Source organism: Rattus rattus, chromosome 10, assembly GCF_011064425.1.
Source record: "Rattus rattus isolate New Zealand chromosome 10, Rrattus_CSIRO_v1, whole genome shotgun sequence".
NCBI lineage: Eukaryota > Metazoa > Chordata > Mammalia > Rodentia > Muridae > Rattus > Rattus rattus.
Window position 1 is genome coordinate 50,140,833 of NC_046163.1, and position 15,689 is coordinate 50,156,521.

Below are 15,689 nucleotides of genomic sequence, written 5' to 3' on the forward strand. Positions count from 1 at the left end.
GTGATTGTTCTGCTTGCCGTGGGAGAAAAGAGAAGAATGTGTGGAAACAGGAAGACAAGTTCACTGGAAGCATTGTCAGTTTGAAAGGGAGGGGCGCTGGCCCTCTACTCCAAGTTACCATCTTCCCTCTCCTCCACCTCCTGCCTGTCACTACCAGGCCAGGTGTGGTGGTGGATAGTTGTGCCTGCTTGTCACATGGAGGTCTGAAGACAGAGGCTTCAGCACTGGGAGTTTGAGGGAAACAAACTAACTAAAGAGGGGGTGGGACACCATCTATGCAACTGTAAAGGCATTGTCATCAGTGCTAAGACTGCTGTTATAAGGTCCTCCACACCCCTGTAAGGAACTCCTCCCTCATGTTTCTATATATAAATAAGCCCAAGAAACTCACTGGTGTACTACACTAGACTTGAGTGTAATCATATGACTTTGGTCTGTCATGAAGGTCCTACCTAAGATTCTTTTTAAAAAAGAATTACTTACTTTTTGTATATGAATACACTGTGACTGTCTTTAAGACACACCAGGCACCAGACCTCATAACAGATGGTTGTGAGCCACCATGTGGTTGCTGGGAATTGAGCTCAGGACCTCTGGAAGGGCAGTCAGTGCTCTTAACCTCTGAGCCATCTCTCCAGCCCTCTACCTAAGATTCTTATGTCTCCCCAAGGGAAAAGTTAACCCATTTTCCCAAGATTCTTCTTACAGAAGATTCTTCTTCACACAAACCCCAGAGAGCTCAGTCTATACTCCAATCATTACAGCCTTGAAAAAGTAAATAGAATGACATTTTCACAACATTTTACTATAAAAGTAACATGTGACCTTTATAGAAAAATAAGGAAATAAAGTTTCTTATAAAGAAGCATCACTTTTGACACGTTGGTACACGTCTAGTTGATCATCGCTGAGATTATGCATCCTAATGTTACTTGTTCTCCTTAGCATGTAATATAAGCAGTTCCCATGTTGCTGTAGTCTCTTAATGACAGTAAGTTGATTAATTTTATTGGCTGTGTGGATCTATAGCAAAAGAGTCTTGAGTTGGGAAGCTGTAAGTTATTAAGTCATTAGTACAGTCAACCATTGGGAACCAATATCGTAGTGTCTGTTGGTTTCAGGACTCACAGAAGGGACTCTAGATGTTTTCTTTCATATCTACAGCATTCCTTGGACCAGGAGACGCTAGGTCCGGGCCTTACTGGTTTGCTTTTCCCAATCCCAAGAGAGACTAAATGTGGTTCTGGTAGTCGTGATCCGATTCTTCATCCGGGGCTTCAGGATGCTTGAGAAGTGAATAGGTGATTGTATTCTCCACCTAGAGGAAGCAGAAATGAGCCATGAGGACTGCAGAGAGGGCACAGGGAAAGCTGATGAACGGAGAGAGGGATAGGACATGGCGGGGCTTCCTCACCTCAGTTTTCTCAGCTTCTTCGAGACCAGAAGGAGTGTCTGTGGATGAGAATAAGTGATCAGCTTGGGCACTGCTGGGGAAAGGGGGCCTGACGAGGCTGCAAAACCAAAGCTCAAAGCAAAGAGCCAAGACAAGGCTTGCCAACCCCAACCCAGGCTAACGGGCCAAGCAGTGCTGCCTCCTTCCCTGACCGTCTTGGTTGGAATCCAGTGTTCCCTGCTGGCCATGCTGGCAAAGGGAAACAAACACCACCACATGCCACACTCGTTTCAGGAAATCGCTCAACCTTCTTAGCAGCAGAGTAGGCAGCTTTGAGGCTCTGAGAGGCTGGAGAGATGGAGGGCAGAAGGGTTTAGATCAGAGTGAAACCAAGTCCAGATGTTTGTCTTCTCACAGGGAGAGAAAGAAATGGCTGTTTCCACATTGGACAAGTGTTGTTTAGTCTTGCTAAAGCACTGGGGAAGCGGGTATGCTGTGGCATTAAAAAAAAAAAAAAGAAAGAAAAAGAAAAAGAGCAGAGAGGAGAAAGAAAGAGGAGGGAGGAGAGAAAGGGAGGGGAAGAGAGGGAAAATTGGAAAGAGAGTGAAGAAAAAGACGTTTCTCTGATATCACAAACACCACATTCTCTTATATTTTTGCCCAAAGTTCCCTTTGCCAGTAGGAAAAGCAACCCCAGTGTCTAGAAAGCGTCGTTTTGGGAAGAGGAGGAAGAGGTTGTGACAATGTCTCCAGTCTCTTCACTCTCTCCCCGAACACAAAGTCCTATTTGCCATGTTCCAAATTCTGCTCCACAACACATTCAGAATCCCCTCCCCCTCTTATAGACCCCACCCCCTTTATATACTTCTTAGCAATCCCAGCAGCTAACTACACCTGTAAGGGAACCCCCAGCACAGTGCCAGGCTGCGTACAAGCCTTGTGAAATGTGTTTATACCAGAGTAGACTTCTTCTTCTTTTTTTGTAGATCTAGTTTGATTCTAGATGTGCATCTACGCAGCCCGGCTGAAGAACGCAGACCTCGCCCAAAGCCAAGCTAAGGGAATGCTAGTTTGCTCAAGCTCTCATATCTGTTGGCTCTGCTCTGAGTCACACTCCAGCCCCTTGAAGTGGAATCTACGGGGAACTCTTTCTCCTGCCTGGTTCTGCTGTTCTGGAAGCCTCTAGAGAACTCGACTTCTGTTTATGCCCTGTCTTTAACTACAGTGAGGCAACTGCCTCGGGCAACTCCCACTCCTTCTACATTCTTCCTCCTGGACCAGGGTTGAAAGGTCACTGGCTTTCAAATCTCAGAACTATAAGAGTTCAGAGGTCATCTAAACCACTCATCCAACCACTTATTCCTTCCCTGCTATGGGGAATGATCTACTCCAGATTCAGTTGTATCAGGGTGGAAGGATCAGGCCAATGTTTTATAAACCATCGTAAGTCGACACTGGAGCCACATTGTATCCTATGAATATCTCTATGAATATCCTATGAATAGCTCTAATCCCCCAGAATTTCCTCAAATCCAATCTCCTCTCAACATGCTACCAAACAATTGAGCTGTGCTATGCCTGCCACTACCTTTACCCAAGGACACATTCCTGGAAAGATCTCAGGGTCACCTCAGACCTCTTTTTGTCTTAGGCTCCCCGCTCCTTAATCCTATTGACCTCTGTCATAAACTGCTAATCCTATCCTCTAAAGCTCTACCACATCTCCCCCCTCCCTGCCAAACGATGCAAATGTCTTTGCAGTCCTGTTCTGGAAATGTGTCCAGATTCCTTGTTTTACTAGAAACAGCCCACACTCCCTTCCTCTCTCTGGAATCACGTTTCTCTTCTCATCTCTAGTGAGATCCTCCTTAGATCCAAGAGTTAGACTCAGAACTGACCAAGAGATTTGAGCCCCAGCCTTCTCCCACAGCTCCTCCCTCTCCTGCACTCCCACTGAACTCACATGAGCTGCTTCTTGTCGGCTCCAGTCCAGATGGAGGCCCTGGGCTGACAGGCACTGAGCCCCCAGAGGGCTTCCTGTACTCACCCAGTTCCTCAGGAAGGGCTTCTCCCATTTCCCTGTGATCAGGGTTTCCTGGGAGAGCTAGGAGGGGCATGTAGGAAGTTAGTAGGATTACGGGGTGAGCCCTGAGACATCAGGATCAAGAACCAGGGTCAGAACAGAGTTAAAAGCAACAGAGACCTTCCCCCGCACCCTCCATGCTGGCAACACTTCTCTTCCCCAATTCCCAGCCTCCTTGCCCAGGACCATCTCCAACCCGTAGTGACTGACCCAAGAGGACACCAGAGGGGTGTGACATAAAACATTCCACTGCGTCTTTCCTGGGTTTGCCCAGCCTTTTAAAGATGTGATCTTTTGGCTGGACATGATGGAGGACACCTTTAACCCCAGAACTCAAGAGACAAAAGTAAGATCTCTTTGAGTTTGAGGCCAGCCTAGTCTATACAGTAAATTCCAGACCAGTTAGGGCTACAAAGTGATACCCTGCCTCACAGAAACCAGTGCAGTCTTTCTCTCTGTATTTACTTATCATCTATAACTGAACCCCTGTGAACCAATGTAAAGCGTGTTTTGAGGTATTAGGTGTTAGTTAGTAGTAGTATTTCCCCTTTCTCAGTGGCTTCCCTTGACCTGCCTGCCCCATTCCTTATTTCCACGCCCTGGCCAGAGTTCTTGGAATGCTCTTCCACTTTGCCTGGCTAATGTCTACCCCGGAGACATCACCCTTCTCCACAGTGGTAGCAGCTTACACTTAGGTTTTCTTTTTTAAAATGAATGATTTGTTTATTTTCATTTTATAGAAATCTGTGTTTTTCCTTCACGTATGTCTGTGTGAGGGTTTGGATCCCCTAGAGCCAGAGTTACAGACAGTTATGACCTGTTGCGTGGATACTGGGAATTGAGCCTGGTTCCTCTGGAAGAACAGTCAGTGTTCTTAACAGCCGAGCCATCTCTCTAATCCCTCTGTATGAGTTCTTTGCTGTCTATGCAGTTCTGGTACAAAGTCTTTGGCCTCATCCATTGTCCTAATATTTCTATAAGGTGGGTCCCATAGTGTTCTTCATTTTCCAGACAAGTAAACTGAGGCCCAGAGGTTGAGTAACTTTCTCAACATTGTAGATCTGGTGACCTGTGAGCTGAGACTCAAACCACAGCAATCTGGTCCCCTGTGTGTATTTCGATCACGACATCTCACTGGCTTCCCCATGAAACCTTCTCTAACTGTCCCAGGCTGCCTGCCACTGTTTGGATTTGAGATGTCCATTAAGATCTCATGTGTTGGGGTTGGGGATTTGGCTCAATGGTAGAGCGCTTGCCTAGGAAGCGCAAGGCCCTAGGTTCGATCCCCAGCTCCGAAAAAAAGAACCAAAAAAAAAAAAAAAAAAAGATCTCATGTGTTAAATGCTTGGTCACCAGGTGAAATAATTGGGAGGAAGACAAGACTTCAGTGTTTTGGGTCTAGTGGGAAGTCTTTAGGTCGTTACGGACATGCTCTTGAAGAAGATTGTGGGATTTCCAGTCTCTCCCTTGATCTCTTCTTACTGGCCTTAAGCAAGTGTTTTATCCTATTGTATATGCGTGATATTATAGCTTGTCTAGACCCAAAGCAATAGGACCAAGAGAATACAGTCTGAGTCTACAAAATGGTATTCAAACAAACCTTTTTGTTCACTTATTTGTTTACTTATATATTTTAAGATAGAAATTTGAACTTGTGATCATCCTTGGCCTCCTGAATGCTAAAATTATATATATTTACCACCATGCCTAGTAGCCTTTTCCCTTCATACGTGGATTATCTGAAGTATTTCATTACACTGACAGAAAGCCGACAAACACAGGAGTCTGCAGAATCACCTCTCTCTTTTATATTTTAGATAGAGTCTTGCTGTGTAGCACAGGCTGGCTTCAAATTTATTCTAGAGTCCAAATTAGCATCAGACTCTTTGAAAGAGAACTTTTTAAAGGTATTTATTGTGGGGGTGCAGGACACACCATAGCCCATCTGTGAAGGTCAGAGGATACTTTTGTAGGATCAGTTCTCTCCACCTTAACTTGGATACCAGAGGTTGAATTAAGATCACAGGGCTTGTACTGTAAGCATTTGCACTGGCTGGACCATCTCACTGACCCTGGCTCCAGACTTTAGCTCTTTTGCTTTACTGTCCTGGGATGAGAGAAATGTGCTCTGACCTCCAGATAATAGCCATGTCTTTATCATTTCATTGCTCTAATCCCTTCTTTTAAGTACCCACTGGTGTGTCTGGTATTCCCCACAGTGCTAAGAGCTAGGGGTAGAAACGGAACCAGACACCTACAGCGTCTAGCACAGTTCATGGCACATCATCGAGTTTGTTCAAGTCATGTTTATCACAGAGTTTGTAAGCAGACAAATGAATAGGGTAGGACAATATCAAAAGCAAATGAGTCTCTAACCCCTAGCTAGCCCCAGCTAAGTAGGAACTGATAATAAGAGGGACCAAAGAGAACCACCAACCTGGAACCTGCTTTTTCTTGAGATAGACCAAGGATACCAGGATAATAACAATGGCAGCTACAGCAATTCCAGCGACAGCAGCTACAATCGTCAATACCGGCAACGAACTGCTGGATTTGGGCCCTGGAGAAGACAGATACGATGACAGGTCTTAAGTACTCTCCAAGAACCCATCCCTCGGGGTTGGGGATTTAGCTCAGTGGTAGAGCGCTTGCCTAGGAAGCGCAAGGCCCTGGGTTCGGTCCCCAGCTCCGAAAAAAAGAACCCATCCCTCCTCCACCTCTATGCCCAGTTGCTGTGTCTGGTCCCTCATAGGTGTAATACATTTTCCTGAAACCTCATAAGCATAGGTTTAGTGGACAGATTTGTGCCTCCCCACAAACCAAGTGTTTCCACCAAACTAATGAAGACACTGGTGACAGTGCAGTAGCAGAAGGGACAGCTCTCAGAGGTAGTGGGGAGGATGGATCTGAAGCCTCCCAGAGTTGGTGGTACCACCACAATCTAGACCATGATATGCCTTCAAGACTGAATGGCTGTTATATGAGAGACAAGAAGTTGAAAGAAACTTCGGCTCTTAGGAAGGTCTAGAAGCTCAGAGAACCTATGTACCAATAAGGCTCTGTTTCATTGCTCCCCAACAACTTTGTCACCCACTACCTGCAAATGAAGAACTCTTGGCTGAGCCCATTTGCCATCCCTTGGCAAGGCCTTCACGGCTCTCCTTTTTGCCTCAAAAAGGCACCTAGATCTCCAGGTGGAGCTATGTGATTTTAGCCTTTGTTTATCTCCCCCTCTCCTTTTCCAACATCTCGACAGAGTCCACGTACCTTGGACAGTGATGGTGACAGGCTTGGACGTGTGCATTGTCCTTCCTAGATTTGCTTTGCAATAGTAGTTCCCACTGTGACTGTGGTTGGCTTTGGGGATTGAAAAATTGCTGCTGTGATGATAATACCTCACAGGTTTTCCATTCTGGAACAACAAGACCTTAGTCAGCTGTTTGTTCTTCCAGCTATGGCACCTTAATGTGATGGTTTCCCCTTCCTCAAACACCAGTTGAGGGGTCTGGAGCAGCAGCCAGTCTGAAAGATACAAAAGGACCATAGGACTCGGAGGGCCAGGTCACTCTTCCTAGTGGGATATGATAGACTAAGGGAGAGAACTTTAGTTTGACATGGGGCAGTCTTGATCTCTGATCCTAGCCCTACTCATTTGGGAACTCTCCGATCTTGGGCAAGAAAGTGAAGACTTCTGGGCCTCACTTTCTTCCTCTGTGAAAATGGGGTACGGCCAGATTCTGCAGCAGTTCATGGTACACAACAGGTATCCGAGATGCATACATGTTCCTCTTCCTCTCCTGAGAGAAGGGTGAACACAAGAGATGGGGGTGCAATCCCTCCCTTCCTGGCAGGAAAGATGGAGGAATTCAGTCTGCCCGAGGAGACAAGGAGGAGGCACATCCAACAGATCTTCTGTTTGGGGGATGGAAGAAACTCCTGAGCCTCCAAAAATGTTGGTTTCTCTAATGAATGGGAATAACTGTGGAAACACAGTCCAGCAGGGTGTGGGGCAAATCATTAGCTTGCTGTGGGCACACTATTGAGGAAATCCAGGATCGGGTGAGGGGGGGAACTAAGTAAAGAACAACAGCAGTAACAGTCGCCAATGTGGCCACCTGGTAGTTCTTCTGGAGGGGAGACCTACTTTTTTTTTGCCGGGAACCTTGTAAAATCATTGATCTGCTCAGCAAAGATTTAAGAATCCCTTCCCTGTTTCGGATACTGCAAATATGAAGACGGACGAGACACAGCTCTTCACTTCAAGTGCCCATAAGCTGATGGAAGAAAAGGACCCACCAGAACTGCAAGGGCAAGAGGAAAGGAAAATGCCCGTGCTCCCCCGGAACCTCCTCGGGGGAGGCCTTAGCGCCCTCAGCTGAGCAGATGAGAACGCTGAACTCAAGGTTAAAAACATCAGTCACATTTATTTAGACAGTCATTCCTCTAGGCTTGGATTCAAGTACAGACTATTGGCATTTTTCTGGGTGTCATGAAATAGAAGGGTTTCTATGAAATAGGGACTTCCTTTTTTGTCACATTCAGCTGCCAGTATCCTTGAACTCTCTTACTCAACCAGGACTGCCACAACAAACAACTGTTCACACAAGTTCTCAGGAATTCGCACGCCCTCCGCATGCATGCTAAGCACGGGGCTGGAGAAAGGGGAAACGGAGTGGACAAAAAATCCTTTAAGCAGCTCCCTGTGATGCTTCCCAGAAACCAGCCCACCCCTTTTCCTGCAAACTTTGCAGTAAACAGATCCACCCCACTCCACCCCCAACTTCTTGGTATCCCAGCTCCTCCCTGGGCCAGCCTTTACTAACCAGAAATCACTCCCAGATGTATGGGTTCGCTGATGTCAGACTCCTCCATTCGGCACCGGTATTCTCCACTATCATTGACTGTGGCCTTAAACGTGTAGTTGGCTTGGGCTTGGTGCCAGCTGGAGCTCCCATTGTGAAACCACTGAGTAGAACAATTCTTGGTGTTGTGGGTCCCTTCGCACATCAGTGTCACAGTGTCTTCCTTAAGTACCTGGATCCATGGGGGCTCAAGTTTCACCACAGCCTTCGGAAGACCTGCTGAATTTTGGAGGGAGCAGGTAGTATAAGGCAAGGAAGCCCCAAGAACCTAAGCAAACCCCAAGTTTCTGCTGAAAAATGCACCAGCATTCCAATGAGGGCACCAAGGGTGGCACCAGGCCCAGAAAGCTTCTTCCATTGAATTCTTCTACTTATCCCATCCCGCGAGCCCAAGGGAACTCACAAGGAATGTAATTGATCCTCAGCAGGGTAAAGCATGAGAGAAGATGGGAGGTGAAAAAGGAGACACCCCAGAAATATCTACCTCTCACCAAGATATATTTATGTTTCTCTTCTCACTCCCTCCTGTCACTTCCCCCCACCCCCACCCCCTTACATGAGGATGGAGCTCTATATCCAGAGAACAGGGGGTGGAGCTCTCTGTTTTGGCTAGTCTTATGTCAACTCGACACACAATTTAGTCACCTGAAATGATGGGACCTCAGTAGGGAAAAGGTCTTTGTGCTGGTTTGAATGAAAATGGCCCTAATAGACTCATGAGGAGTGGCACTATGAAGAGGTGTGGCCTTGTTGGAGTAGGTGTGGCCTTGTTAGAGTAGGTGTGGCCTTTTTGGAAGAAGTAGGTTACTGGGTTGGGGCTTTGAAGCTTCAGATGATCAAGCCAGGCCCGGTGTCACTCTCTCACCCTGCTGATCCAGAAGTAGAACACTCAGCTAGCTCTCCAGCATCCTGTCTGCCTGCCTGCACGTCCCCATGCTTCCTGTCATGATGATAATGGACTAAACCTCTGGACTGTAAGCCAGCCCCAATTAAATGTTGGTGTGATCATGGTGCCTGCACACAGAAATAGAAATCCTAACTAAGATACCCTTCTTGCTACAGCACATTAGAATTTACTCCTCATATCTAACTCTGCCCCAGTGCCCATTAACCACTTTGTCTTCATCCTTAACTCTCCTCTACCTTCCCAAGCTCTGGTCATTCACTCTCTGCTTCTTTGAGACCAACTTTTTAAAAGCTCTCCATTTTATTTAGAGGAGTGAAGGGCAGTTGAGAACAAGGACAATCTGTGAGAACTGGAGACATCTCACTCTAAGGAAACTAGAAGAGTCAGTGGACTAGCTAGTCATGGCTTCTGACCATCTTCCTCCCGAGATGGAAGGAGGGAAGAAGCAGGGAATCTCCTGAGGACAGTGGTCCTTTCCTGGTCCTGACCTGACACTGAGCCTGGTTGCTGATACACTCAGAGCAGCTCCAGACAGACAGACCATTGAGGGAAGAGGAGGTGACACAGAGGAGACTGGGGAGGTATGAGAAGAGGACTTACCATGAGACTCAGCAACAAGATCTGAAAGAAAGGAAGCAAGCATCAGCCAGGGCCTTCTGCACTGAGACATGCCTGCCCAGACCCCGATCCCCAACTCATCCCCACAGCCCAACCTTCATGGCAAGGCCCTTCTGTGGAACTTCCTGTATGTAGCACATTTTCAGAAATAATTAAGCCCCTTCCCTTGAACATGTCTGTTGTGATACGTTCAAGGGCTGAACACCTTTGACTGCTAAGGTCCCTGTTGAAGTTTATGTATGATTGGTGGTTGAGGACATCAGACTTTGCCAAGGTCCAGCCTGGCAGTGAGTTTTTCTTTTATGGGGAGGGGCTACAGATCATGTGGTTAATCCATAACCTGTGTTAAAAAATAGAAAATATTCATGAAAAAATACCATCACCATCATCACCTGGGTATATATGTCCTTAGAATTTTCCATGGACATACATATACATACACATACATAAACACACACTCTGTGTATGTGTATGTGTGTGTGTGTGTGTGTGTGTGTGTGTGTGTGTGTACAAGCAAGCAGCAAAGAGACGATACCAGAAAAGTGTGTTCTCTAGCCTGATTTTTCACTAAGCCATACAAGATCTAATAGCCTGGTGTGTTCTCTATTGTCATTTTAGCTTCATACCCTATCCTACAATTGACTTTCTTGTGATCTATTTCACATCCTCATTGCTTAAGATTTAGTTCTTCCAGGTTTTGCTGATAGGCAAATTTTATAGGAAAAAAAAATTACAAGAGGACACCATGGGGCTAGACAGATGGCCCAGCATTTAAGGGCATAGGCTGTTCTTCCAGAGGACTTGGGTTTGATTCCCAGCACCCCACACAGTGGCTCATGACCATCTCTAATTCCATTTCCAAGGAGACTGACATCTTCCTCTGGGCTTCTCATACACCAGGCACACATGTGGTGCACAGACATATATGTAGGCAAACTAGTCATTCACAGAAAATAAAAATTAAATTAAAAGAAAAGTATACTGGATCTGTGACTTCCTGTGGGGGCAGATGGAATGACAAATGGTGAGGGAAAGGGACATGAGACAGGAGTGCTGAATAGGAGGATGGAAGTGTGACACCACTGTTGGGTATAATAGTAAAGCTGGTCCTGAGATAAATGAGAGCCCAATGTGTGTGCATGCGTGTTTATGCACCTGTCCAAGGTGGGACTTTACAACCACACAGAGCTGAAAAAGGCAAGAGCCTTCCACGTCTGGATACTTTCAGGATAAGAGAAGGGCTGTTGCATGGAAAAGTGTTCTTCTGGCAAGTCTAGAAAACTGGATTCTGGTCCCCACACCCCCACATCTCAGTATGTACACTTAAATCCCTGCTACTTCATCCCCTGTAATCCCAGAAACTGCACGGACTGCCTCGTGCCCTGCTGTTCACCCTGAGCAGACCTAAAAGAAAAGCTACGTCTCTGATCCCCACTGAGGCCAACGATAAGAATGCGCATGTGTGCACATGTAATGGTAAAGACTTTTGGTTTTGACGCTGTCTCATTACCTAACCCTGACTGGCCTAGAACTCACTTTATAGACCAGGATGGCCTTCTACTACCCCAGGTCTAACCTGCTCTGCATCCCTAGTCCTGTGCCACCACATCTTATAAAAGAGACATTCTCAGTGCTGTTGGAAGAGAATGGACGAATGCTAGGAGCTTCAGCAGAGGAATGGATTCTGGGGCTTTGTACGTGTCTGGGTTTAGTCTAGGGGAGAAAGTGAGAAAATGTTCCTCATGCAGCTTTTAATGTTCTATCATTGTGAGAGATAGGAAGGGAATATTCCCTAAGAAAGATGGATGGATGGATGCTTGTTAACACCCTCTACAAGTCACAGCCTGCTTCTTTGGTCCCCCAGACTCTCCCAGGAATATAGCTGGAAATGGAGGTGGCAGCCATCTTCTGGAGGATTGTCAATGCCAAACGGAAGGCAGGAAGTGAGAACGCACACAGAATTTGAGTTGACTTTACCACTGTGACGGTTAGTCTACGTTATCAGCTTGACTGGATTTAGAATCACCATGGAAACACCTTTCATTGTGTCTTTACGGCTGTTCTGGAAAAGTTTAACTCTAGTGCCAAGACCCACCCAGAATTTGGGTGTCTCCATCCATTGGACTGGGGTTCTAGCTTGAATAAACAAGAGAAAAGGAGGAAGCCAGCTGCGTACTAACATCCACCTCTGTTTCCTGACTATGGGTATGAGGTGGCCAGCCAAGGTGCCACCATGCCTTCCAACCACAATGCCCTCAGAAGATATGCCAAAATAAACCCTTTCTTAAGTTGCTTTTGCCTGGTGTTTTGACAGAGAAAAGTAAGTAATAGGGCTGGGGTACGATGACCTTGCAGAGGCAACATTGCTTCTCTCTGCTTTGATTCCCCGGCTTATGGATGGAGATGATGACAGCAGTCCCATGGTATAATTGTTGTGAGGATTAGTGACAGCCCAGATGAGGCAGCTGTGAGGTTTCGAATGCACCATGTGGTCACCTTTTAAATGATCGTAGGCAAATTTCCGGAGTTCACTGTTTAGTTCAGTAAACAATGAGAGGTTCGCTTTGGCACTGACCGTGCTGTGTCAGACTAAATGGGACAGAGGAAGTCCCAGAGATTAGTAAGAAAAAGATGGTTACCGGTGATCTAGGACACGTGTTAATGGCCTGTGCAACATCTGGCTGTGTCACCCCCTGACTTCCTCATCTGTAGTGAATCTTCTCTCATACAATTTAGCCACACAGCCCCATGCTATACCTCAAAGCCTCATCATCATTGCTCCAAACCACACCAACTTCAAAAGCCGAGGCTTCAGTCACAATCCTCCTCCAGTCCTCTTTTCATCCATTTGCCCAAGTACAGGCTCTGTAATCATCTGACCACCCCCTCATCATCACTGTCTACCTCTAAGTCCACATTTACCTTCACACACAGAGAGAGAAGCACACACACACACACACACACACACACACACACACACACACACACCACATTCATCATTATCATCACCTCATTGCAAATCCCTTTATCTTTTCCTTGCTAGCCTAGGCTGGCTACCAACTTGTCGTGTTGCCCATGCTGGTCTTGAACTACAGTTCTTCCTACCTTTACTTCTCAAATACTGTGGGTGGGTCCCCTTAACGTGTTCGCCCCTCAACTCCATCAAATATACCTGTCTTCCCTCATGACCTTGCTTCCTCGTCTGCATAGGCAACGGGAAGCAAAGAAGACACAAGTGGGAGAAAGCTAAGAGACCAGGCTGGGGAAACTTGGCATCTAACGAGACATACGGTTGATGAAAATGGACGACTGGGGGGAAAGGTGGCTTTGCTCATGCAAATAGAAATATTAGAAAGATAAGAAAATGTGTAAGGAAATGATGCTATGTTGCATTTTGAATGTAAATTTTTGTCTGGGCTGACAGATCTATAGGTGTCTGATCGGCAGGCAGGGGAATTAAAGTATACAGAGGAAGGAAGGACAAATAAGTCAAGGAGCTCGTGACATAGAAGTAACTGCTAAAACCCGAGTATGTAGGACTGGCAAGGGGGATAGTGCAGTGCAGTGGAAAAGAGAAAACCAAACACAAACAAAAATCAGAGACACAGAAGAGGGAAGCTATCATATATGCTTCATTCTATACCCAAGAGACAGTAATGAGAACTTGTTCCTGCCCAATGTGCTCCCTGAGAGGAAGACGAAGACCTTGTACTTTAGGTCAGGAAAACTGTTTTGTTTGCTGATATAACCCCAAATCCAGAACAGCGTCTGCACAGAGAACTTTAAGAACCAGCAGGAATACAGGTGTGGTGTGCACGTCGCCTGGCTCAGGATGATCCACTGTGAGAGAAATGGGGACGTCATGACCAGTTGGTCCTGGAGCTTAGTCGGGAGGTAATAGGCCTACTCTGACAATCCTTAGGAAGCACCATGCCTCCCCATAGCTGTATGGGAAGATTCTATAGCTACTCAGAATGGAGTCAGGAGCAAAGAAGATCCCGTCAGAGGGAATTATAAAATTGGGTTGGGGATTTAGCTCAGTGGTAGAGTGCTTGCCTAGGAAGCGCAAGGCCCTGGGTTCGGTCCCCAGCTCCGAAAAAAAGAACCAAAAAAAAGAAATAAATAAAATTGAAAGAAGTGATGAAGTCCTACGTGTGGAGGCCCAGAGAAAAAATGGGGGAAAATGGAGATTTACCTAAGGAAAATGTCATTCTTGGGAGTTCTCACCAGGTGATTGGTAGCTGTACAGCACAAATAGAAAGCTGAACTTCCCGTGTGAAAACCAAGATATATATATTTGGTATCATATATAGGTGTGTGTGTGTGTGTGTGTGTGTGTGTGTGTGTGTGTGTGTGTGTGTATCTAGACAACTGAGGTCTCTCAGCATTGATCAGATTTCATTACAAGTCATAACGTAACTCCAGGTGGGTGGGTAGCTGTATTCCTTCTCCTCAGAGCTTAGAAGGTACTCATGCAATAGGACTCCCTTACCAGGCATCACCCAGACTCTTCTAATGACTGGCACCATCAGTTTCTGTCCTCTGGTCACAGATGAGAGCAGGACCAGGAAATCTTTCTCCATCTCATCCTAAGACCCTGATCCTGACTTTCTTACTGAGCAGGGCCAAGTCCCATACATAGGCTATCCAATGAAGGAAGCATGAGAGATCTCTCTGGCCCCACAACTGACAACTCCAGAGACTTGCCCACGTTTGTGAAACCTGGAACCCAAGTTCCTGGGACAACTCAGACCTTCCTACACCTCTTCTTACATAATAAAGTGAGGTGGGGTGTTCTTCCAATGGACAGAGTGGCTTCACGGACACAAGGAATATCCACTGCCACTCTTTAAAAGCATCTTTGAGCTTTCTCCCAACCCTTGTCTAAAGCAGCACTAGAAGTCTTGCCTAAGATTTGGTCCTGTGTGAATTACAAATTCAAAGAGAAACTGACCTTTTAATTGCTCACTCAAGTCTAGGACGAAGCTAGATTTTCCATTAGAGGAGGTGAGGGTGGTACGAAGAGACAGGAAAAGGAGAAACAGCAAAACCTCCTGACAGCTCTGATTTTTTCAAAGGCCGACCAGGTTGTTACATTCTAATTATTAGCTGCTACTTACTTACTCCTGATTCTGTTGACAAGCTTCCTACGCCACGTTGGTTCATCCAACCCCAAGCCAGGTGTCCTTGCCCCTGTCCCCCCGTTCTGGAGGTCCCGACTTACTTAGCACAGCTGTCCACAGTAGCATATGGTACAAAGTCCGTGAGAGCACATGGACGACAGTCCTGTTGCTGTCCATGGGGAGCAGTAGGAACGGCAGGGTTCCCATCAGTCCTGGAGTGAGTCAGCTGCAGGCACAGGCTTCTCTCCGCGTTTGGCAGATTGTACCCAGAGAACAGACAAATTCTGAAGTCCAAATGGGGAAGTGAAAAGAAACGGTCTGTTTAATCATGGGCTCCTCCCCTTCCACCCTCTTTCCTTTCATCCGTCCCCTATTAGAAGATACAGGACTGACCAGAATAAACTGGATTCAGCTCACATCACACACACACACACACACACACACACACACACACACACACACACACACACACACAAATTATTTTTGTAGAAACTGAGAAGCAACTCCCTTCTTGTTCTCCTAGAGCCATAGCAGACCTAGCCCTCTGGTACTGAGAGGGAAATGGTCGTCCAAACTCAGCTCAGAAGTCATTTGCCTCCATCTGTGTCCCTCAAGAAAGGTGATGGAGGATGGTTGACAAAAATCTTTTGGAGGTTCAGTCTGTGGAATCTGGACTCCTCCAGAAACTGAGTAAAGGTACCTG

At 46.4% G+C, this 15,689-nt stretch overlaps 1 protein-coding gene across 2 annotated transcripts; it reads right to left on the bottom strand.

Annotated features, from left to right (window-relative positions):
- Window positions 1-779: 779 nt before the first annotated feature.
- On the bottom strand, window positions 780-15,223 carry LOC116911255 (low affinity immunoglobulin gamma Fc region receptor II). 2 transcript variants are annotated; one of them, XM_032915155.1, is made up of 8 exons: window positions 15,088-15,223; window positions 9,846-9,866; window positions 8,300-8,554; window positions 6,744-6,998; window positions 5,914-6,036; window positions 3,357-3,497; window positions 1,415-1,452; window positions 780-1,318 (listed from the first exon to the last, which is right to left on the bottom strand). In XM_032915155.1, the coding sequence occupies exons 1-8, from the start codon at window positions 15,191-15,193 to the stop codon at window positions 1,232-1,234; spliced, it is 1,026 nt and encodes a 341-aa protein (XP_032771046.1). In that variant the 5' UTR covers window positions 15,194-15,223; the 3' UTR covers window positions 780-1,231. The 2 variants fall into 2 exon arrangements, with proteins under 2 accessions (XP_032771046.1, XP_032771047.1); XM_032915156.1 differs by lacking the exon at window positions 3,357-3,497.
- Between the last annotated feature and the right edge of the window lie 466 nt (window positions 15,224-15,689).